This window comes from Cherax quadricarinatus, chromosome 69 (assembly GCF_038502225.1).
Source record: "Cherax quadricarinatus isolate ZL_2023a chromosome 69, ASM3850222v1, whole genome shotgun sequence".
NCBI lineage: Eukaryota > Metazoa > Arthropoda > Malacostraca > Decapoda > Parastacidae > Cherax > Cherax quadricarinatus.
In genome coordinates, this window is record NC_091360.1 from 17,408,977 (window position 1) to 17,436,643 (window position 27,667).

Sequence of the window (27,667 nt, forward strand, 5' to 3'; positions counted from 1 at the left end):
ACTGTGGTAAGGTGTCACAGTGATACCCACACGTCCACACTGTGGGAAGTTGACTTAGTGATACCCACACCTCCACAGAGGGAAGGTGACTCAGTGATACCCACACCTCCACAGAGGGAAGGTGACTCAGTGATACCCACACCTCCACATTGTGGAAGGTATTACAGTGATACCCACATCTCCACACTGTGGGAAGGTGATTCAGTGATACCCACACCTCCGCACTGTGGAAGGTGTCACAGTGATACCCACAGCTCCACACCGTGGAAGGTGTCACAGTGATACCCACAGCTCCACACTGTGGAAGGTGTTGAAGTGATACCCTCACCTACACACTGTGAGAAGGTGTCACAGAGACACCCACACCTCCACACCGTGGAAGGTGTCACAGTGATACCCACAGCTCCACACCGTGGAAGGTGTCACAGTGATACCCACACCTCCACACTGTGGAAGGTGACTCAGTGATACCAACACCTCCACACTGTGGGAAGGTGTCACAGTGATACCCACAGTTCCACACTGTGGGAAGGTGTCACAGTGATACCCACACCTCCACACTGTGGGAAGGTGTCACAGTGATACCCACACCTATACACTCTGAGAAGGTGACTCAGTGATACCCACACCTACACATTGTGGGAAGGTGACTCAGTGATACCCTCACCTCCACACTGTGGAAGGTGACTCAGAGATACCCACAACACCACACTGTGGGAAGGTGACTCAGCGATACTCACACCTGCACACTGTGGGAAGGTGACTCAGTGATACGCACTCCTCCACACCGTGGGAAGGTGACTCAGGGATACCCACACCCCCATATTGTGGGAAGGTGACCCAGTGATATCCCCACCACCACACTGTGGGAAGGTGACTCAGCAATACCCACACCTCCGCACTGTGGGTAGGTGACTCAGTGATACCCACACCTCCACACTGTGGGAAGGTATCTCAGTGATACCCACTCCTACACACTGTGGGAAGGTGTCACAGTGATACCCCCACCTCCACATTGTGGGAAGGTGACTCAGTGATACCCACACCTCCACACTGTGGGGAGGTGTCACAGTGATACCCCTACCTCCACACTGTGGGAAGGTGTCACAGTGATACCCACACCTCCACACTGTGGAAGGTGTCTTAGTGATACCCACACCTACACACTGTGGGAAGGTGACTCAGGGATACGCACTCCTTCACACTGTGGGATGGTGACTCAGTGATACCCACACCTCCATATTGTGGGAAGGTGTCACAGTGATACCCACACCTCCACACTGTGGGAAGGTGACTTAGTGATACCCACTCCTACACACTGTGGTAAGATGTCACAGTGATACCCACACCTCCACACTGTGGGAAGTTGACTCAGTGATACCCACACCTCCACACTGAGGGAAGGTGACTCAGTGATACCCACACCTCCACACTGTGGAAGGTGACACAGTGATACTCACACCTCCACACCGTGGAAGGTGTCACAGTGACACCCACACCTCCACACTGAGGGAAGGTGACTGAGTGATACCTACACCTCCACACTGTGGAAGGTGTCGCAGTGATACTCACACCTCCACACCGTGGAAGGTGTCACAGTGATACCCACACCTCTACACTGTGGAAGGTGTTAAACTGACACCCACACCTACACACTGTGGGAAGGTGTCACAGTGATACCCACACCTACACACTGTGAGAAGGTGTCACAGAGATACCCACACCTCCACACTGTGGAAAGTGACTCAGTGATACCAACACCTCCACACTGTGGGAATGTGTCACAGTGATACCCACAGCTCCACACTGTGGGAAGGTGTCATAGTGATACCCACACCAGGCTCTGGTGGCCTGGTGGTTAACGCTCTCGCTTCACACGGCGAGGGCCTGGGTTCGATTCCCAGCCAGAGTAGAAACATTGGACGTGTTTCTTTCAACCTGTTGTCTATGTTCCCCATCAGTAAAATGGGTACCTGGGTGTTAGTCGACTGGTGTGGGTCGCATCCTGGGACACTGACCTAAGGAGGCCTGGTCACAGACCGGGCCGCGGGGGCGTTGACCCCCGGAACTCTCTCCAGGTAAACTCTCCAGGTAAACCTGCACACTGTGGGAAGGTGTCACAGTGATACCCACATCACACTGTGGGAAGGTGTGTCAGTGATGCCCACACCTCCACACTGTGGGAAGGTGTCACAGTGATACCCACACCTCCACACCGTGGAAGGTGACTCAGTGATACCAACACCTCCACACTGTGGGAAGGTGTCACAGTGATACCCACAGCTCCACACTGTGGGAAGATGTCACAGTGATACCCACACCTCCACACTGTGGGAAGGTGTCACTGTGATACCCACATCACACTGTGGGAAGGTGACTCAGTGATGCCCACACCTCCACACTGTGGGAAGGTGTCACAGTGATACCCACACCTCCACACTGTGAGAAGGTGACTCGATGATACCCACACCTACACATTCTGGAAAGGTGACTCAGTGATACCACTCAGGGATACCCACACCACCACACGGTGGGAAGGTGACTCAGCGATACCCACACCTGCACACTGTGGGAAGGTGACTCAGTGATACCCACACCTCCACACTGTGGGAAGGCGACTCAGGGATACCCACACCTTCATATTGTGGGAAGGTGACCCAGTGATACACGCACCACCACACTGTGGGAAGGTGACTAAGCGATACCCACACCTCCACACTGTGGGAAGGTGACTCAGTGATAGCCACACTTCCACACTGAGGGAAGGTGTCACAGTGATACCCACACCTCCACACTGTGGGAAGGTGACTCTCTGATACCCACTCCTACACACTGTGGGAAGGTGTCACAGTGATACCCTCACCTCCACATTGTGGTAAGGTGACTCAGTGATACCCACATCTCCACACTGTGGGAAGGTGTCACAGTGATACTTCCACCTCCACATTGTGGGAAGGTGTTACAGTGATACCCACACCTCCGCACTGCGGAAGGTGTCACAGTGATACTCCCACTTCCACACTGTGGAGGGTGTCTCAGTGATACCCACACCTCCACTCTGTGAAAGGTGTCACAATGATACCCACACCTCCACACTGTGGAAGGTGTCACAGTGATACCTACACCTCCACACTGTGGGAAGATGACTCAGTGATACCCACACCTCCATACTGTGGAAAGGTGACTCAGGGATACACACACCTCCACACTTTGGAAGGTGAGTCAGTGATACCCACACCTCCACACTGTGGGAAGGTGACTTAGCGATACCCACACCTCCACACTTTGGAAGGTGACTCAGTGATACCTACCCCTCCACACTGTGGGAAGGTGAATCAGTGATACCCACACCTCCACACTGTGGGATGGTGACTCAGTGATACCCACACCTCCACACTGTGGGAAGGTGACTCAGGGATACCCACACCTCCACACTGTGGGAAGGTGACTCAGTGATACCCACACCTCCACACTGTGGGAAGGTGACTCAGTGATACCCACACCTCCACATTGTGGGAAGGTGACTCAGTGATACCCACATCTCCACACTGTGGAAGGTGACTCAGTGATACCCACACCTCCACACTGTGGGAAGGTGACTCAGTGATACTCACATCTCCACACTGTGGAAGGTGACTCAGTGATACCCACACCTCCTCACTGTGGGATGGTGACTCAGTGATACCCACACCTCCACACTGTGGAAGGTGACTCAGTGATACTCACATCTCCACACTGTGGAAGGTGTCACAGTGATACCCACACCTCCTCACTGTGGGATGGTGACTCAGTGATACCCACACCTCCACACTGTGGAAGGTGACTCAGTGATACTCACATCTCCACACTGTGGAAGGTGACTCAGTGATACCCACACCTCCTCACTGTGGGATGGTGACTCAGTGATACCCACACCTCCACACTGTGGAAGGTGACTCAGTGATACTCACATCTCCACACTGTGGAAGGTGTCACAGTGATACCTACACCTCCACACTGTGGAAGGTGACTCAGTGATACCCACACCTCCACACTGTGGAAGGTGACTCAGTGGTACCCACACCTCCACACTGTGGAAGGTGACTCAGTGATACTCACATCTCCACACTGTGGAAGGTGACTCAGTGATACCCACACCTCCTCACTGTGGGATGGTGACTCAGTGATACCCACACCTCCACACTGTGGAAGGTGACTCAGTGGTACCCACACCTCCACACTGTGGAAGGTGACTCAGTGATACTCACATCTCCACACTGTGGAAGGTGACTCAGTGATACCCACACCTCCTCACTGTGGGAAGGTGACTCAGTGATACCCCCACCTCTACACTGTGGGAAGGTGACTCAGTGATACCCCCACCTCTACACTGTGGGAAGGTGACTCAGTGATACCCCCACCTCTACACTGTGGGAAGGTGACTCAGTGATACCCCCACCTCTACACTGTGGGAAGGTGACTCAGTGATACCCCCACCTCTACACTGTGGGAAGGTGACACAGTGATACCCACACCTCCACACTGTGGGAAGGTGACACAGTGATACCCCCACCTCCACACTGTGGGAAGGTGACTCAGTGATACCCCCACCTCCACACTGTGGAAGGTGACTCAGTGATACCCCCACCTCCACACTGTGGGAAGGTGACACAGTGATACCCACACCTCCACACTGTGGGAAGGTGACTCAGTGATACCCACACCTCCACACTGTGGGAAGGTGACACAGTGATACCCCCACCTCCACACTGTGGGAAGGTGACTCAGTGATACCCACACCTCCACACTGTGGGAAGGTGACACAGTGATACCCCCACCTCTACACTGTGGGAAGGTGACTCAGTGATACCCACACCTCCACACTGTGGGAAGGTGACACAGTGATACCCCCACCTCTACACTGTGGGAAGGTGACTCAGTGATACCCCCACCTCCACACTGTGGAAGGTGACTCAGTGATACCCCCACCTCCACACTGTGGGAAGGTGACTCAGTGATACCCCCACCTCCACACTGTGGGAAGGTGACTCAGTGATACCCACACCTCCACACTGTGGGAAGGTGACTCAGTGATACCCACACCTCCACACTGTGGGAAGGTGACTCAGTGATACCCACACCTCCACACTGTGGGAAGGTGACTCAGTGATACCCACACCTCCACACTGTGGGAAGGTGACTCAGTGATACCCACACCTCCACACTGTGGAAGGTGACTCAGTGATACCCCCACCTCCACACTGTGGAAGGTGACACAGTGATACCCCCACCTCTACACTGTGGAAGGTGACACAGTGATACCCACACCTCCACACTGTGGGAAGGTGACTCAGTGATACCCACACCTCCACACTGTGGGAAGGTGACTCAGTGATACCCACACCTCCACACTGTGGAAGGTGACTCAGTGATACCCACACCTCCACACTGTGGAAGGTGACTCAGTGATACCCACACCTCCACACTGTGGAAGGTGACTCAGTGATACCCACACCTCCACACTGTGGAAGGTGACACATTTAGGCAGGATATTAAATATTATAAAAAATAAAGGTCGGCTGCAGTGGTCTTCCTGCTGGTTATGATGTCCGGATTTATGTCGTAAATATTATTATTTATCCAAAACAAGAAAAAATATTTCCTGTTTCATTTAGTATATTATATAACATTAAAGAATGCTACACTTCACTGCCAATTTTTTTTTTCCTGACTATATATAAACTTACCTGAGAGTAGAATGGGACTTATTTCCTTATATTCTCGCAGAGTCCATATTATCAGCTTTGCCAAGTCCAGAAAGTGCACAAACTGTCTCAGAGGTCTTCCTGTCCCCCAGACAGTCACAGGTGTCCCGTTCTTTTTGGCTGTGTACACCTGGAAATGCAATGACTTTATTTTATATACAATAGTCAATAATTCTTAAAAGGAATATGAGAATTATTGCTAAAAGTGGGTGTAGAATGTGACACACACGCTGAATAAACAGCTCCATTTTCTTAATAGCAGACGTGATTGTAATATTGTAAAGACGGGCAAAACAGATACTACTGAAGGCACCTTAAACAGTGACAGTCTGATCTAGTTATAATTAACGCGTTCCGTGAAAGTGTTTGTTTTTCTGCTCATCCTGCCTGGGTGGGAGACCGCCTCCCCTCCCTCTGTCCCCACTTGGATTACTTCTTCCCATGAGACAGCTACTCTCTCTCTCTCTCCATCTTTTCTCATCCTGGCAGCTGCCAATGTCTCTCCACTCCAGCTCCCTCTTCCACATCTAGCGTCACACTGCTTGCTACGGCCACTCGAACTCTCTCCTGTATAGCTTTCTCTATATGGTCTTCTATATCACTGGACTTTGGCCAGTGTTAAATGATTTTCATGACAGATCACTTCCCTCTTCTCATTGGTTCTCATTCCTATTCCCGACCTCCTCATTCGTCCCGTTGGCAGTCTGAGCGAGCCTACTGGGTGCTTCATATACGCACCATGCCTCTTTTCCTGATGTTCCTCCTGCTTTATTATCTGCAGACGAGTTGTTGCGCCTCCGTACCATCTCTGTTCTGTCTGCAGGAACGATTGCCATCCCCTGACCCTCGGTTATGTGTGTATCCTGGTAGCCTCCTGAATGTGCTTGTCCTGTGCGTTCGAAACGTTCTACCTCGAACAGCTACAGTTACAACAAAACTTCGATCCAGTTCCTAGTTTTTGAACTGATGAGAGTGCATACCAGTCGTATTGTATGGGTGGCGAAACGTGTTTGTTGATCTTACGTGTCTCTATCACTATAGCTACTTCTATGTACACAGTCTGGAAAAAAATACAGAGGTTCGCTGACAAGTTCCCTTCAAATGCTGCTCTCGTTCTTGCAGTTGACGTTGATGCAAAGTATATTTTAAGGGCTACATTTCTTTCTTTAATTCTTTCATTGCAAACCTAGGAGGAAGTCGGCACCATCCGATTTTACCTCTCACTTTCAAGGAGGTTATCACTTGCCCTTCACACTCCTGTAACTCACATCACTTTCTGTAAGCCAACTGAAGCAGACGGACATGATGACATCTATTTTCTTTTGCTTCAGAATTAATAACTTACTGCGCTTGTGGTCTTCCTACATCTCAAACTTATTCGGTCCCATGGGAATTCTCCCTCTTCAATAGAAAGCTGCCAGGTACTTCGGGCCAGGACACCTCTCATATGGCACAGACCCGTCGCTCTTACTAATGCAGTTTATATGTTGTTGTCCTTTTTAGTAGGTTGGTAGACAGCAACCTCCCAGGGAGGTACTACCGTCCTGCCAGGTGACTGTGAAACAGAAACCTGTAACTGTTTTACATGATGGTAGGATTGCTGGTGTCTCTTTTCTGTCTCATAAACACGCTGGATAACAGGTATGTCTTGCTACTTCTACTTATACTTAGGTCACACTACACAGGCAAGCACATGCATATATATATATATATATATATATATATATATATATAAATATATATAAATATATATATTTATATATATATATATATATATATATATATATATATATATATACATATATATATACATATATATATATATATATATATATATATATATATATATATATATATATATATATATATATATATATATATATATATATTTTATTATCACACTGGCCGATTCCCACCAAGGCAGGGTGGCCCGAAAAAGAAAAACTTTCACCATCATTCACTCCATCACTGTCTTGCCAGAAGGGTGCTTTACACTACAGTTTTTAAACTGCAACATTAACACCCCTCCTTCAGAGTGCAGGCACTGTACTTCCCATCTCCAGGACTCAAGTCCGGCCCGGCGGTTTCCCTGAACCCCCTCATAAATGTTACCTTGCTCACACTCCAACAGCACGTCAAGTATTAAAAACCATTTGTCTCCATTCACTCCTATCAAACACGCTCATGTATACCTGCTGGAAGTCCAAGCCCCTAGCACACAAACCTCCTTTACCCCCTCTCTCCAACCTTTCCTAGGCCGACCCCTACCCCGCCTTCCTTCCACTACAGACTGATACACTCTTGAAGTCATTCTGTTTCGCTCCATTCTCTCTACATGTCCGAACCACCTCAACAACCCTTCCTCAGCCCTCTGGACAACAGTTTTGGTAATCCCGCACCTCCTCCTAACTTCCAAACTACGAATTCTCTGCATTATATTCACACCACACATTGCCCTCAGACATGACATCTCCACTGCCTCCAGCCTTCTCCTCGCTGCAACATTCATCATCCATGCTTCACACCCATATAAGAGCGTTGGTAAAACTATACTCTCATACATTCCCCTCTTTGCCTCCAAGGACAAAGTTCTTTGTCCACAGACTCCTAAGTGCACCACTCACTCTTTTTCCCTCATCAATTCTATGATTCACCTCATCTTTCATAGACCCATCCGCTGACACGTCCAATCCCAAATATCTGAATACATTCACCTCCTCCATACTCTCTCCCTCCAATCTGATATTCAATCTTTCATCACCTAATCTTTTTGTTATCCTCATAACCTTACTCTTTCCTGTATTCACCTTTAATTTTCTTCTTTTGCACACCCTACCAAATTCATCCACCAATCTCTGCAACTTCTCTTCAGAATCTCCCAAGAGCACAGTGTCATCCGCAAAGAGCAGCTGTGACAACTCCCACTTTGTGTGTGATTCTTTATCTTTTAACTCCACGCCTCTTGTCAAGACCCTCGCATTTACTTCTCTTACAACCCCATCTATAAATATATTAAACAACCACGGTGACATCACACATCCTTGTCTAAGGCCTACTTTTACTGGGAAATAATTTCCCTCTTTCCTACATACTCTAACTTGAGCCTCACTATCCTCGTAAAAACTCTTCACTGCTTTCAGTAACCTACCTCCTACACCATACACTTGCAACATCTGCCACATTGCCCCCCTATCCACCCTGTCATACGCCTTTTCCAAATCCATAAATGCCACAAAGACCTCTTTAGCCTTATCTAAATACTGTTCACTTATATGTTTCACTGTAAACACCTGGTCCACACACCCCCTACCTTTCCTAAAGCCTCCTTGTTCATCTGCTATCCTATTCTCCGTCTTACTCTTAATTCTTTCAATAATAACTCTACCATACACTTTACCAGGTATACTCAGCAGACTTATCCCCCTATAATTTTTGCACTCTCTTTTATCCCCTTTGCCTTTATACAAAGGAACTATGCATGCTCTCTGCCAATCCCTAGGTACCTTACCCTCTTCCATACATTTATTAAATAATTGCACCAACCACTCCAAAACTATATCCCCACCTGCTTTTAACATTTCTATCTTTATCCCATCAATACCGGCTGCCTTACCCCCTTTCATTTTACCTACTGCCTCACGAACTTCCCCCACACTCACAACTGGCTCTTCCTCACTCCTACAAGATGTTATTCCTCCTTGCCCTATACACGAAATCACAGCTTCCCTATCTTCATCAACATTTAACAATTCCTCAAAATATTCCCTCCATCTTCCCAATACCTCTAACTCTCCATTTAATAACTCTCCTCTCCTATTTTTAACTGACAAATCCATTTGTTCTCTAGGCTTTCTTAACTTGTTAATCTCACTCCAAAACTTTTTCTTATTTTCAACAAAATTTGTTGATAACATCTCACCCACTCTCTCATTTGCTCTCTTTTTACATTGCTTCACCACTCTCTTAACCTCTCTCTTTTTCTCCATATACTCTTCCCTCCTTGCATCACTTCTACTTTGTAAAAACTTCTCATATGCTAACTTTTTCTCCCTTACTACTCTCTTTACATTATCATTCCACCAATCGCTCCTCTTCCCTCCCGCACCCACTTTCCTGTAACCACAAACTTCTGCTGAACACTCTAACACTACATTTTTAAACCTACCCCATACCTCTTCGACCCCATTGCCTATGCTCTCATTAGCCCATCTATCCTCCAATAGCTGTTTATATCTTACCCTAACTGCCTCCTCTTTTAGTTTATAAACCTTCACCTCTCTCTTCCCTGATGCTTCTATTCTCCTTGTATCCCATCTACCTTTTACTCTCAGTGTAGCTACAACTAGAAAGTGATCTGATATATCTGTGGCCCCTCTATAAACATGTACATCCTGAAGTCTACTCAACAGTCTTTTATCTACCAATACATAATCCAACAAACTACTGTCATTTCGCCCTACATCATATCTTGTATACTTATTTATCTTCTTCTTCTTAAAATATGTATTACCTATAACTAAACCCCTTTCTATACAAAGTTCAATCAATATATATATATATATATATATATATATATATATATATATATATATATATATATATATATATATATATATATATATATATACATATTATATTATATTATCACACTGGCCGATTCCCACCAAGGCAGAGTGGCCCGAAAAAGAAAAATTTTCACCATCATTCACTCCATCACTGTCTTGCCAGAAGGGTGCTTTACACTACAGTTTTTAAACTGCAACATTAACACCCCTCCTTCAGAGTGCAGGCACTGTACTTCCAATCTCCAGGACTCAAGTCCGGCCTGCCGGTTTCCCTGAACCCCTTTATAAATGTTACTTTGCTCACACTCCAACAGCACGTCAAGTATTAAAAACCATTTGTCTCCACTCACTCCTATCAAACAAGCTCACGCATGCCTGCTGGAAGTCCAAGCCCCTCGCACACAAAACCTCCTTTACCCCCTCCCTCCAACCTTTCCTAGGCCGACCCCTACCCCGCCTTCACTCTGTTTCGCTCCATTCTCTCTCTACATGTCCGAACCACAAACATACATACATACACACATCTAGGGTTTCTCTTCTTTTTTTAGTAGCTCTTGTTCTTGTTTTTTTTCTCTCTGTTGTCCATGGGGAAGTGGAAAAGAATCTTTCCTCCGTAAGCCATGCGTGTCGTATGAGGCGACTAAAATGCCGGAAGCAATGGGCTAGTAACCCCTTCTCCTGTAGACATTTACTAAAAACGAGAAGAAGAAAAACTTTATAAAACTGGGATGCTTGAATGTGCGTGGATGTAGTGCGGATGACAAGAAACCGATGATTTCTGATGTTATGAATGAAATGAAGTTGGATGTCCTGGCCCTAAGCACAACAAAGCTGAAGGGGGTAGGGGAGTTTCAGTGGGGGGAAATAAATGGGATTAAGTCAGGAGTAGCTGAGAGAGTTAGAGCTAAGGAAGGGGTAGCAGTAATGTTGAAGGACCAGTTATGGAAGGAGAAGAGGGAATATAAATGAGTAAATTCAAGGATTATGTGGATTAAAATAAGGGTCGGATGTGAAAAGTGGGTCATAATAAGCGTGTATGCACCTGGAGAAGAGAGGAGTGTAGAGAAGTGAGATTTTGGGAGATGTTAAGCGAATGTATAGGAACCTTTGAACCAAGTGAGAGAGTAATTGTGGTAGGGGACCTGAATGCTAAAGTAGGAGAAACATTTAAAGAGGGTGTGGTAGGTAAGTTTGGGGTGCCAGGTGTAAATGATAATGGGAGAACTTTATATAGAAAGGGGGTTTAGTTATAAGTAATACGTGTTTTAAGAAAAAGAGGATAAATAAATATACAAGATAGTGTATGATATAGGGCGTAATGACAGTAGTTTGTTGGACTATGTATCGGTAGATAAAAGACTGTTGAGTAGACTTCAGGATGTACATATTAATAGAGGGGCCACAGATATATCACATCACTTCCTAGTTGTAGCTACAGTGAGAGTAAAAGGTAGAGGGGATACAAGGAAAATAGAAGCAACAAGTAAGAGAGTGGTGAAGGTGTATAAGCTAAAAGAGGAGGCAGTTAGGGTAAGATATAAACAACTATTGGAGGATAGATGGGCTAGTGAGAGTATAGGCAATGGGTTCGAAGATGTATGGGGTAGGTTTAAAAATGTAGTGTTAGAGTGTTCAGCAGAAGTTTGTGGTTACAGGAAAGTGGGTGCGGGAGGGAAGAAGAGGAATTGGTGGAATGATAATGTAAAGAGAGTAGTAAGGAAGAAAAAGTTAGCATATGAGAGGTTTTTACAAAGTAGAAGTGATGCAAGGAGGGAAGAGTATATGGCAGAAAAAGAGAGGTTAAGAGAGTGGTGAAGCAATGTAAAAAGAGAGCAAATGAGAGAGTGGGTGAGAAGTTATCGACAAATTTTGTTGAAAATAAGAAAAAGTTTTGGAGTGAGATTAATAAGTTGAGGAAGCCTAGGGAACAAATGGATTTGACAGTTAAAAATAGGAGAGGAGAGTTATTAAATGGAGAGTTAGAGGTATTGGGAAGATGGGGAGGCCTGGTCACAGACCGGGCCGCGGGGGCGGTGACCCCCGGAACTCTCTCCAGGTAAACTCCAGGTAATAATAAAAATAATAAATCAAGAGTTATGATTGTCTCACTGCTTGTCGAGTTTCCTGGGTATAGACAATATTCAGAGGTGAACACCCAGCGATTGTTGTTGTGTTCACTTACACCACATTCACGTTCCTTCCAGGTACGGTACAGGTGAGTACAAATAGGAAACGCGCTTGTCTGGCACTCAGCAGAGGGAGTTTACCTGGAGTTTACCTGGAGAGAGTTCCGGGGGTCAACGCCCCCGCGGCCCGGTCTGTGACCAGGCCTCCTGGTGGATCAGAGCCTGATCAACCAGGCTGCTACTGCTGGCTGCACGCAAACCAACGTACGAGCCACAGCCCGGCTGATCAGGAACCGACTTTAGGTGTTTGTCCAGTGCCAGCTTGAAGACTGCCAGGGGTCTGTTGGTAATCCCCCTTATGTGTGCTGAGAGGCAGTTGAACAGTCTCGGGCCCCTGACACTTATTGTATGGTCTCTTAACGTGCTAGTGACACCCCTGCTTTTCATTGGGGGGATGTTGCATCGTCTGCCAAGTCTTTTGCTTTCGTAGTGAGTGATTTTCGTGTGCAAGTTCGGTACTAGTCCCTCTAGGATTTTCCAGGTGTATATAATCATGTATCTCTCCCGCCTGCGTTCCAGGGAATACAGGTTCAGGAACCTCAAGCACTCCCATTAATTGAGGTGTTTTATCTCCGTTATGCGCGCCGTGAAGGTTCTCTGTACATTTTCTAGGTCAGCAATTTCACCTGCCTTGAAAGGTGCTGTTAGTGTGCAGCAATATTCCAGCCTAGATAGAACAAGTGACCTGAAGAGTGTCATCATGGGCTTGGCCTCCCTAGTTTTGAAGGTTCTCATTATCCATCCTGTCATTTTTCTAGCAGATGCGATTGATACGATGTTATGGTCCTTGAAGGTGAGATCCTCCGACATAATCACTCCCAGGTCTTTGACGTTGGTGTTTCGCTCTATTTTGTGGCCAGAATTTGTTTTGTTCTCTGATGAAGTTTTAATTTCCTGGTGTTTACCATATCTGAGTAATTGAAATTTCTCATCGTTGAACTTCATATTGCTTTCTGCAGCCCACTGAAAGATTTGGTTGATGTCCGCCTGGAGCCTTGCAGTGTCTGCAATGGAAGACACTGTTATGCAGATTCGGGTGTCATCTGCAAAGGAAGACACGGTGCTGTGGCTGACATCCTTGTCTATGTCACAAATGAGAATGAGGAACAAGATGGGAGCGAGTACTGTGCCTTGTGGAACAGAGCTTTTCACCGTAGCTGCCTCGGACTTTACTCTGTTGACTACTACTCTCTGTGTTCTGTTAGATCCATCGACCGACTTTTCCTGTTATTCCTTTAGCACGGATTTTGTGCGCTATTACGCCATGGTCACACTTGTCGAAGGCTTTTGCAAAGTCTGTATATATTACATCTGCATTCTTTTTGTCTTCTAGTGCATCTAGGACCTTGTCGTAGTGATCCAATAGTTGAGACAGACAGGAGCAACCTGTTCTAAACCCATGTTGCCCTGGGTTGTGTAACTGATGGGTTTCTAGATGGGTGGTGATCTTGTTTCTTAGGACCCTTTCAAAGATTTTTATGATATGGGATGTTAGTGCTATCGGTCTGTAGTTCTTTGCTGTTGCTTTACTGCCCCCTTTGTGGCGTGGGGCTATGTCTGTTGTTTTTAGTACCTGTGGGACGACCCCAGTGTCCATGCTCCCTCTCCATAGGATGGTAAAGGCTCGTGATAGGGGCTTCTTGCAGTTCTTGATGAACACGGAGTTCCATGAGTCTGGCCCTGGGGCAGAGTGCATGGGCATGTCATTTATCGCCTGTTCGAAGTCATTTGGCGTCAGGATAACATCAGATAGGCTTGTGTTAACCATATTCTGTGGCTCTCTCATAAAAAATTCATTTTGATCTTCTACTCTCAGTCTGGTTAGCGGCTTGCTAAAAACTGAGTCATATTGGGAATTGAGCAGCTCACTCATTTCCTTGCTGTCATCTGTGTAGGACCCATCTTGTTTAAGTAAGGGCCCAATACTGGACGTTGTTCTCGACTTTGATTTGGCATAGGAGAAGAAATACTTTGGATTTCTTTCGATTTCATTTATGGCTTTTAGTTCTTCCCGCGATTCCTGACTCCTATAAGATTCCTTTAGCTTAAGTTCGATGTTTGCTATTTCTCTGACCAGTGTCTCCCTACGCATTTCAGATATATTGACCTCTTTTAGCCGCTCTGTTATTCTTTTCCGTCGCCTGTAAAGGGAGCGCCTGTCTCTTTCTATTTTACATCTACTCCTCCTTTTTCTTAGAGGAATAAGCCTTGTGCATACATCGAGTGCCACCGAGTTAATCTGTTCTAGGCATAAGTTGGGGTGTGTGTTGCTTCAAGCCTCCACCAAGTCTTACGCTGAATGACCTGCATGGGATTAGCGCTTAACATTAATTATATTATATTATATTATATTACATTATATTATATTATATTCCTTCCATGTATAAAATTGTAACGGATATTACTAAGGTTATTTTATTTAATAGTCGCGCCAATTTATTATGTCGTTTTCCTCTCTATATTCGCTCTCTTGTGACATTTTCTTTATTTACAACACTTACCTACCACAACACTTACCTACCACAACACTTACCTACCACAACACTTACCTACCACAACACTTACCTACTACAACGCTTACCTGCTACAACACTTACCTACCACAACACTTACCTACTACAACACTTACCTACCACAACACTTACCTACCACAACACTTACCTAACACAACACTTACCTACCACAACACTTACCTACTACAACATTTACCTACTACAACACTTACCTAACACAACACTTACCTACCACAACACTTACCTACCACAACACTTACCTACCACAAGACTTACCTACCACAACACTTACCTACCACAACACTTATGTACCACAACCCTTACCTACCACAAGACTTACCTACCACAACACTTACCTACCACAACACTTACCAACCACAACACTTACCTACCACAACACTTTCCTACCACAACACTTACCTACCACAACACTGACCTACCAAAACACTTACCTACCACAACACTTACCTACCACAACACTTACCTACCACAACACTTACCTACTACAACACTTACCTATCACAACCCTTACCTACCACAACACTTACCTACCACAACACTTACCTACTACAACACTTACCTACTACAACACTTACCTACCACAACACTTACCTACCACAACACTTACCAACCACAACACTTACCTACCACAACACTTACCTACCACAACACTTACCTACCACAACACTTACCTACCACAACACTTACCTACTGCAACACTTACCTACAACAACACTTACCTACCACACCCTTACCTACCACAACACTTACCTACTACAACACTTGCCTACCACAACCCTTACCTACCACAACACTTACCTACCACAACACTTACCTACCACAACACTTACCTACCACAACACTTACCTACTACAACACTTACCTACCACAACACTTACCTACCACAACACTTACCTACCACAACACTTACCTACCACAACACTTACCTACTGCAACACTTACCTACTACAACACTTACCTACCACAACACTTACCTCCCACAACACTTACCTACTACAACACTTACCTACCTCAACACTTTGTAGACAGCCTGTACTGTCTGCACAGACAGCCCATGCTGTCTGCCAGCTTAGTTCATATTTCACGGCATTTAGGTGCTGCCCTCTGTAGGCTCACCCAGGTCAGTGGGAGGCTGAGCCCATTCGCACTCACACACACAGCGGCCTAGCAGCAAGACACAAGTACTCCCAGCTCTCTCTCGTGGGATGGCCCTTCCCGGGCCATGGGCACAACACAAGCCTGTGTACCCACCACGACTTAACAATAAAGAAAGAAGCCTCCGAAGAAGTTTATCTTTAACCACCCGCTTTCAGCCCTACCAAATAATCCTCGTTATAACTTACCTACTACAACACTTACCTACCACAACACTTACCTACCACAACACTTACCTACCACAACACTTACCTACCACAACACTTACCTACCACAACACTTACCTACCACAACACTTACCTACCACAACACTTACCTACCACAACACTTACCTACCACAACACTTACCTACCACAACACTTACCTACCACAACACTTACCACAACACTTACTACAACACTTACCTACCACAACACTTACCTACCACAACACTTACCTACCACAACACTTACCTACCACAGCACTTACCTACCACAACACTTACCTAACACAACACTTACCTAACACAACACTTACCTACCACAACACTTACCTAACACAACACTTACCTAACACAACACTTACCTAACACAACACTTACCTACCACAACACTTACCTACCACAACACTTACCTACTACAACACTTACCTACCACAACACTTACCTACCACAACACTTACCTACCACAACACTTACCTACCACAACACTTACCTACCACAACACTTACCTACCACAACACTTACCTAACACAACACCTAACACAACACTTACCTAACACAACACTTACCTAACACAACACTTACCTAACACAACACTTACCTACCACAACACTTACCTACCACAACACTTACCTAACACAACACTTACCTACCACAACACTTACCTACCACAACACTTACCTACCACAACACTTACCTAACACAACACTTACCTAACACAACACTTACCTAACACAACACTTACCTAACACAACACTTACCTAACACAACACTTACCTACCACAACACTTACCTACCACAACACTTACCTAACACAACACTTACCTAACACAACACTTACCTACCACAACACTTACCTACCACAACACTTACCTAACACAACACTTACCTAACACAACACTTACCTACCACAACACTTACCTACCACAACACTTACCTAACACAACACTTACCTAACACAACACTTACCTAACACAACACTTACCTAACACAACACTTACCTAACACAACACTTACCTACCACAACACTTACCTACCACAACACTTACCTAACACAACACTTACCTACTACAACACTTACCTACCACAACACTTACCTACCACAATACTTACCTAACACAACACTTACCTAACACAACACTTACCTAACACAACACTTACCTAACACAACACTTACCTAACACAACACTTACCTACCCCAACTTGCTCTTTCTTGAACTCTTCCGGTCTCATTCTGGTATTACTGCTCTGAACACTGATGATTCTAAATTCCCGATGGTGTCTGGTATGCGGCTTTCCCAGTAAGAGTATTCCAAGGTCATTGACAAGAATCGGACATTGTTTTCACAGTTGAGTTACGTGCGATTTTCAGGGTTATAATACATATTGCAACCATCTCTGCCTGGTTCTTCATAGTTGTGGAGGACTGCCAAAGTTCCTTGCAAACTGTCCAGACATATGACTTCCTTCATACCATCGTCCATAGTCTACAACTATGGTTGTCACATTTCTAGTAAAGAAGTCGTTGTTTTGGTGGGTTTCTGGACAAGCCGAAGTTCATAGCAATGAACAGGCAGTCTCAGGAGCTTAGTCAGCTGTTCATGACACCCAAATTCGAACAGGGTCATTTTTTGATGTTCTCTGAACAACTCGGTAGACACCGGCAGTAACCTTCATCCCGGCCGCACCGCAAACCATAGTTTACTATCAAATCACTTTTTGGATTCTGGCCATCTTCTTCCCACCCTGGTCAAGTTTATGTGTCGGACACTGGTGGCTCACTCATGGATACCACACAGACACAGGTGGCTCACTCATGGATACCACACAGACACAGGTGGCTCACTCATGGATACCACACAGACACAGGTGGCTCACTCATGGATACCACACAGACACAGGTGGCTCACTCATGGATACCACACAGACACAGGTGGCTCACTCATGGATGTCACACAGACACAGGTGGCTCACTCATGGATACCACACAGACACAGGTGGCTCACTCATGGATACCACACAGACACAGGTGGCTCACTCATGGATGTCACACAGACACAGGTGGCTCACTCATGGATACCACACAGACACAGGTGGCTCATTCATGGATACCACACAGACACAGGTGGCTCATTCATGGATACCACACAGACACAGGTGGCTCACTCATGGATACCACACAGACACAGGTGGCTCATTCATGGATACCACACAGACACAGGTGGCTCACTCATGGATGCCACAGACACAGGTGGCTCACTCATGGATACCACACAGACACAGGTGGCTCACTCATGGATGTCACACAGACAAAAGTGACGGAAAGTTTGACTGCCAGTCCCTGACATCTTAACAGACTGAACTATCTATCAGCAGACATGCAAGATTCACTTCTACAATCTACACCACCAATGTTTATTTTCTGTCAAGACAGAAAATAAACATAAGTTGTATAATGTAGTTTTAGAAATTATTATTATTATTATTATTATTATTATTATTATTATTATTATTATTATTATTAGTTGTAGTAGCAGTAGTAACCAGTAGTTGTGACCACTTGTAACATAATGCCCAAATTAGCCATTAACAAACTTTCTAACCTACACAAGCTGATGAATATGGCCATTTAGTATTTAAATTCGTAAATAATAAATACACTCACTCTGACTTCTCGCTGCAAGTTCCACCTCGAAGCAAATTGTTTTCTTGATTTTGTAATGAAAATTAAAATAACTTTGATTCTAGTATTACTCTTGTAATAACATAAACCTCCAGTGACGCCGACCTCCTCACACCTCTATGTCGGCCTCATCCCTAACAACTGCACATTCTTACTTCCTCACATCCCTCGCCACAGTGAAATGACCCTTACAGGTAAAGGGCATATGGATTTTTATGTTAATCAGAAATTCGGAATTCGAAATCCTCTGAACATTTAAATTCTAATTGTGAAAGAATATTGGTTAAAAGATAATATAAATCTGAACAGAGACTTATACGAACCTTATTTATCAGCCCAGGTAAAACATGTCCGTCTTCCAGGTTGAAGTTATCATAGGGTCCATACAAGTTTGTGGGAATAACTGCAGTATAATTGCAACCATATTGTCTATGGTAGCAATGATTCATGACATCGATCATACGTTTGGCCATGCTGTAGCCATAGTTGGAATAATGAGGAGGTCCATCATGAATCTGAGAGAAAATAACATGATATAGATATGTATATATATATATATATATATATATATATATATATATATATATATATATATATATATATATATATATATATATATATATATATATATATATATATATATATATATATGTGTGTGTGTGTGTGTGTGTGTGTGTGTGTGTGTGTGTGTGTGTGTGTGTGTGTGTGTGTGTGTGTGTGTGTGTGTGTGTATAAGTTAGGCAATAATTGCGAACAAGTGATTCAGAATGAAAAATAACCACGCGGGGAGTTGAATGATAGTTCTTGGCTTATCGTCCAGAGCCGAGACATGCTCAGTTTAATAAAAAAGAAGACAGGTATGGTTTGTCTATCTCAAGAATCAGAAACAGATGCATGTCTAACCATCAAAACCAACAGTAAGACTCCCTGATCCCTCCATGTTACACTACAACACTTAAGACGTACATGAATGGTATACAATACGGGCAAGATAAGAATTAAGACATGTGCAATATCTGGGTATCTTTATTGTAGACGTGTCGTCATCCAGTGGCTTTATCAACACAAATACAAGGACATGAAGGGAAGACAGTATAACTATATACAAAAGATGAGGTAATTAGTCCCTCAGCTTTGGAGTTGGTGTGAAGATCACCGTAGTTGTGAAGATTCAGGCAAGAAGGCTGGTGCTTATATGCTGGCATCAGGTGGAAAGGGACGGGTAGCAGAAGAGGGCATGGTCACTGGTAGACGGGATTCCCCAGTGGAAGTAGGACATACCCAAGGAATTCATGTCCTTGAATTTGTATTTATAAAACCACTGGATGGCGAAACGTCTATAATAAAAATACCAAGATTCTGCACGTGTCTTAATTTTCATCGACACTTGAGACACTCTATAAGAGTCCGGTTTTAGGCTATGAACAATAGCCTCAACTATGAAAAAAAAACAAAATTGAATAAACCACCACTATTATTATATAATGAATGTTTGTCATGTTTTATAATTGCCGATTCTACAATATTCCTTACCGTCCAACATAAGATAGGTTGCAGACATTACAATCAATTCTGTACACACCACCAACACATTGTTGAGGAAATTTTTTATCAAGATGCTTTTAACAGTCCATGAACTGTTAAAATTACTTGTATGTTAACTCTTTTAACAGCATTCAGCAGGACAAATTCTCAGTGTATGAGAAAACCAGCACATTCTTGATGTAAGATGTTATCCTAGACTCAGTCCTATGATAAGTTTTTCTAGATGCCAGCAATGTTGATTCCACGAAATCCTTAGAGTACCACAGTTTCGTGGATATATCAAATAGTTCTCAAAATTTTCATCGAGAAACGCAAGGCTGCATACTCAGTAAGCTCTCAGAAACACGATGAAAAAGTGCTTTTTACTCTTGTCTCTTGTTTGAAAGAAACATCCTGATTCAAGGATCCAATTTAGGAAAAACACACACAACTTTGTGTTTGTGGAACAGAATGAAGAACTGATCAATGATCTACTTAGTACACCTTATGGGGATATTAAGCTGCTCCGACCTCCATCAGACACTCACCACTTTAAAAAATGGGTCAGTATCATAATCTTTGGATACCCTCACTGCATGGACCCATCCCATTTGACTCTCAGTGAGCATATCATCAAGCCTAAAAGACTTAAAGGAAAATCCCAAATTATTGCCAGTTGGGTGGGTCCTGTGCCCCTCCCCCGGAATATCTAGGTGCATGGTTTACGTTTCCTAAACATCGAAGTGTACCTACTCCCTAAACGTAGGTGTTACAAATGCCAGCACTATGGCCATGTTGCAGTAGACTGTGGAATACTACATTCTTGGTGTGGTAAGTGTGCTGGGAAACATTCCACTAGAGAATTCACAGTAGGCCTTGACAGCCAAAAATTTAAGTGTATTAACTGTAAAGAAGCTGGGGTTACAGTTTCCCACAAGGAATGCAGTCAGAACCCAAACAACCTTCGATGTAAACCTGATAACAGTCCTTTAATGGTAACCGAGGATGAGGCCATCCAGTCTACCACAGCCAGATCTGAGACTGAACCTCTGCAAAGTGTGCAAGAACCCCACCTCACTGCAAAGGATTCTGGTGATACCAGAATGCCATCACACACACCAGCTGTGGAGGAGCTAGCCATCCCTGCTAGTACATGTGGAACTACTGATCTGCCACTACTGATACCTATGGCTACACCTGAATATGGGGATGAGTTTGTCATTTCTCCCAATACACACAACTACAACAGTCAGACGGACACCACACAGGTAACCCCCCTGGAAACTGGAGATGAGTCAGATGCACAGGACCTACCTGTAATGAATGATGAAACAGACTTGCAACAGGCACCATCAGAGAACACTAATGTAACCATGGTACCTGTTAAGGTGATAGGTGTTAAAGAAAGCACTAACTCAGAAGTGCCATCCTCCGGAGAGGCATTGGATTCGCCTGACCTTCCTCATATTATAACAAATTTCCAGAAAAAAATTGAGCATCTTGAACAGATCCTGACAAGTTTAATAAATATATGTAATCAGGATGATGCTCTTGAGCATGGTGATGATGTCAAAAGTGCAGCAATCCCCGTTCAGTTTCCAGCAATTTGTAAGAAAGAAGCCCATGACTCTTGCCTTCAAGACTTGCCTTGGAACTGGCTGCCAATATGCCGAAAAATGCTTAAAAATAAAGGTCCTGAAGATAAAGACGTACAAACTATGCTATTTGCTCTTAAGTGTCTGCACACTGTAGCCAAAGCATAATAGTTTTACCATCTTATGAGCAAGAGATTGTAATAACTCACTACAATGGATACATTACAAATCTTTTCATGGAACATTGCTTCCATCAGGAAGCGGTTGCCTGACTTACATCACATTAGTGCAACCAAGAATATTGATGTCATCTGTTTGCAGGAATGTAGATTGAAAGATGGAGCACCTCCACCAAACTTGCCTGGATATGCAGCTTATAACCTAAGGTCAACCAACTGTTGTGTGATGTATGTCAGAAAGAGCTTGCCACATTCACTCCTTTCCTTGCAGAGTCGAGTTAACATGCAGTATCATGGTGTCAAAGTATATGCAGGCGATTTTTCCGTAAACATTTTTAATCTCTATGCCCCAGCGAACCAGCTTCGACCTGATGCTTTACCAGATCGCATCAATAGTGAACCTACCCTCATTCTTGGAGATTTTAATGCCAGACAAGTATATTGGTGGGTCTATAACAAACACCAATGGAACTAAACTAGTGAAATTGCTAAATGAGCATGATAATGTTCGAATTGTGAGCACTACTGAGTCTACTCACATATATGGTGGCATACTAGATCTGTGCCTTGGATTTAATACATCATATACGATGCATGACTCTGTCATAGTTGATGATCTTCTATCTGATCACTTCCCAAGACTAACAACTGTCAATCTTGATCACATCTCCAGCAATCAAGGAGCTAAATACAGAAGGAGGAAACTTATTCTCAAACCAGAACACAGAGACAACTTTATTAACCACTTGGATCAATAGTATAAGAATTACGAGCCCATTGGCACACAAAAATTTAATGATGATTTAGTTACCACTACTGAGAGTGTCCTCACAGATCAAGTGGGCAGGAATAGGAAACAAAGACCCTCCACTATAAATAACAATAAAAACCAATGTAAATACTATAATGATCCACAGCTACGCAATCTAACACATGCAGCTAGGAGGACTGGTAAAGCATACCGTGAATGTAGAACCCCAGACCTGCTCAAAACGTTCCAAGCTGCACTAACAAATGCAAGGAATAGAAAGCAAGAACTTAGGCAACAGGAGTGGGAACAGTTTGTTAGTGGAATAAATAGGTCCACCCCTTTAAGTTTGGCTTGGAAAGGTATAAATAAAATAACCAGGAAAAAGACTGGCAATGTTGCTCATCCCTTTCCTCTTGAAAAAGAAAATGACCTCATAAATGACTGGTCCAAAACATCCAGGCATGAAAACCTTCCATCTCATATTAGAAAAAATTTAGAGAGTACTTCTGAAGAAATGTTGAAAGTGATTAATTTTATGAGCCAAAATATTGATGAGAGTGATTGCCTCTTTACCGAGTATGAATTAGATAATGCATTAACTAAAGGTCGATCAACTGCTCCTGGAGAGGATGGTATAACCTATGATATTCTCAGAACTCTAAGGCACGTGCCTGATAACCCTTTGTTGGCACTGTATAATCTCAGTTACATTGAGGGCGTTCTTCCTACTTTCTGGACCAATAGTCTCATTGTGCCTATCCCTAAGCCCCAACAGCCTGATACATTTAGGCCGATCTCCTTAACTAGTTGTCTTTGTAAAACTTTTGAAAGAATGATGCTTAACAGACTGTACTACAGAATCAGACATCAACTTTCCCCCTACCTCTATGGGTTCATGAAAGGTAAAAGTGTGCAGAACTGTATTTCCACCTTTCTCACTGCACACACCTCTACTAGTTTTACCACTTTTCTTGATCTAAAATCTGCATTTGATATTGCGAACAGAACCGTTATACTACATGAACTAGCCAAAATGAATATTGGTGGTAGCTTACTCTGCTGGATAATAGGATACCTGTCAAATAGAGTATCCTCTGTCCTTTACCAAGGCTTCAGAAGTGAGTCTAAAGAAATGTTTTTAGGTACACCGCAGGGAGGAGTTCTTAGTCCCATGCTATTTAATATTCTGATTAATGCTCTCCTAAATGCTCTACCTGCCTCACCTAAACATATAGCTATAAGCTATGCTGATGATATCATGATCCATACAACAGGGCATAAGAAGATGAGTATCATTCTTAATGAAGTTTAAGCAATTTGTAATCGACTAGGCCTCATAATATCTTCCTCTAAAACAAAGATATTAACAAGCAAACGACATCCCCCACCCATCTATTTGCAGGGTGAAATCATTAGCTACGTTAAAACTTACAGATATCTTGGTGTAGATGTACCCTTTAACAAATCCACTATACCACAACTAAATAAGAAATGCAAAGCTAGGCTAAATGCTCTCAAAGCTGTTGCTGGCTACAACCCCAACTAGGGTGCTAATGTGAGAATCGTGAGAATGATGTGCATAGCCTATGTTAGGTCCTTAATTGATTATGCTGCTCCTATGTTGATATTAGCTAGAGAAAATTCTCTCCGACCCTTGGAGTTAATGCAAAATGAAGCTCTCAGGATTATTCTTGGCTGTCCCAGATCTACAAAAGTTCTTAACATGAGGAAGGAGCTTGGTATTTCTAGTATCAGTGAAAGGATTGTTGAGATTAACACTGTACTCGGTATTAGAATGTTGAGAAACGAACCAGACACTGTCACAATGAATCTTACCAAGTGTCTAGAGGTAAATACACACAGATCTAAACGGATTGTGAAAACGTGCAATTGCATTAAGTTTTATAACCTGCATGAACTGTATCACTGTAGGCAACAAGAGCATTTCACTCCTCCGTGGAAGATGTGTTCATTTAATATCGCATACCTGCAAGTCCCTCCCAAGAAGCTCATTGCTAGTAATCCCTTCCTTAAATCTCTTGTTAGAGCAACTGCTCAAGAAGAAATTTCTCACCTAGCTGGTAGTAATAAGTTATCACAAGTTATATACACTGATGGATCTAAACAGGAGTCTTCTGGCAGGGCTGCACCTGCTCTTGTTGCCACCTCCCTAGTTAAGAACGATAATAAATTTGTTGAGTTAGGCATAAGAATTAACAACTGGGCATCTACACTGCAAACTGAATTGTTTGCAATCCTAATAGCGCTGAAGCTAACCAATGACAGTGAGCTTGACTCTATCATCATTACTGATTCTATGTCATCAATGAAGGCTCTTGACTCATATAATGACTCCAACAACATACTCATTGGAGAAGCCAGGTATAGATACTCAAAAATTAGGGACAAAGGAATTAATGTACAATTGCTATGAATCCCATCACACATTGGATTACTCCTTCATGATAAAGTTGATATGTTAGCCAAGAAGAGTACCCAGAAGGAGAATGTAGAATATAACTTTGGTATAACTGTGTCTAGCATTAGGAATAATATTAGGAATAATATTAGGAATAATATTAGGAATAATATTATTTTATTAGCCTCTCCATAAGTCATTAACAGTTCCTCTTCAGCTGGCGTCACACCCAGGAAATTGTCCACATAAAATTGTGTGCTCATTACTTTACTCAATGGACTAGGTACATTTTTGTTACTCCTGGCACTACAATTAAACACAATTCTCTTAGAATCCTTCTTCACTCCGTGATGTGGCAAAGTGACCATAAATTTTGGCTTGCTCAGGAGGTACCTCTTCTATAAATTTATTAATTAACTGCTCAGCAATTATATCATTATAGGCAGTTAACAATTCTGATGTCTTACTCAGTTCGCGGAACTGTCCATGTGCCATTCTGTAATTAGTGGGCAATTCTGGATGGTTCAGTCTCCACGGAAGTCGCACCCAGTATTGTCCAGATTCAAATTTTACATCTCTCAGGTATTGCTCCTGAGTAAAAGAATCGTCTGGACTTTCTTCATTTACATTTATTCCAATGCTGTCTAATTCCCACAATTTATGCACTGGCTCAACACCATCCTCTATGGAAGAATTATACTGGGGCACGATTTTATGAGTAAGACACACAGTTATGGTATTTGCAGTTTCCTCTAGTCATGAATTATTATTACAATGAGTCCTACCATACATTACATGGCCTCCTGCAGTCTTTAAAAGGGTGACACCACATTTCTTTACCATACCCTTTACAAAGGAGGCATAATAGTCACTACCTATCAAAATATTTATTGGGCCTACAGAATCATCACTTACACCAGAAGGTGCTAAATTTACATTATGTGAGAGTCTTTCTGTAGTTTTACTAAGCCCTACTGTAGATATTTTCTCTGGAAGTCTATCTACAATTACTGCATTAACACGTTTTTTCTCATTGCCCAACCTGACAGTTACATAAACAGTGTCATACAATTGAGACCTTTTATCCGAGAGAAAACCAGATAATTTTAAAGTTGTGGGATCTCCCATCTGTACTTTCATACCATCAAGACATTTACGTTTTATGAAAGTACGCTTGGATCCCTGGTCCAATAATGCATTTACATTTTTTGATTTATGCCTTTTATCATCAACTTTTACCTGTAACACAGGTAAGGCTACTTCAGCAAAACCATCATTATTAACATTAGCAGCAATTTTTACATTAGCTACTGTTGTGTCAGGATTGTCAACATTATCATTATTATCAACATTGTCATATAGACCTTTACACATGACTATATGGTGTCTTTCTTTGTGACACTGATAACAGTTGTTTAATTTAGCATGGCAATCCTTTACATTGTGATTACCTAAACATCTGATACATCTGTCAAGTTCCTCCAATCTTTCAACTTTATCATTCCATGAATTGTATGCATTGCAATTCTTAGAAAAATGAGTACCCTTGCAGAAGAGACAATCTTTCTTTTCTTTGACTGGTTTCTTATTAACTGGGTTACGCTTAGGAGGGTACTTATTCTTCTTACCTTGTGGAGAATCATTATTTCTGATTCCTGCTAATTGATATGCATCTATGCAACTCTTTTTAGGAAGTGAAATTTGATTATTACCATTGGGATAATTTTTTTCTTTGTGAAACTTGACAGATACCTCAGAGTTATGATGTGTTGCATCTTTAAAATGAGTTAGTTGGTTGGTCTGCAACTGCACAATTAATTCTTGTAGACCTAGTCTTATTTCCTCCAGACCAAAATAACCCTTGTGATATTTGTTCGAGAATCATTCAAGTGTTTTACAGCTTAATTTATTCTGTACCATGGCACTCAATAACCAATCTGAATCCTTCAGATTATATTTATTACTTAAAGTTTTGAGAGTGCTCTCCAGTTTAACTCTAAACTGCTGTAATCCTTTGTAAGTGTGATCTGGAGATTTTAAATTAACAATGATATTCACTAGATCCAACCTACTTTGTTCTATATTACCATAAGTGACCTTCAACAAGTCAACTGCTTCCTTGTAAGAGTCATC

General features: G+C 43.3%; 1 protein-coding gene across 3 annotated transcripts in view; it reads right to left on the minus strand.

Annotated features, from left to right (window-relative positions):
• Positions 1-27,667, minus strand: part of LOC128701834 (GDP-L-fucose synthase-like) — a 143,558-nt gene that overhangs the window by 21,298 nt on the left and 94,593 nt on the right. For all 3 annotated transcript variants that reach the window (XM_070099860.1, XM_070099859.1, XM_070099861.1), the window contains 2 exons: positions 19,390-19,581; positions 5,727-5,874 (listed from right to left, as the gene is read on the minus strand). In XM_070099860.1, the coding sequence (XP_069955961.1) occupies positions 5,727-5,874; positions 19,390-19,581 (340 nt within the window). The remainder of the gene's footprint in view (positions 1-5,726; positions 5,875-19,389; positions 19,582-27,667) is intronic.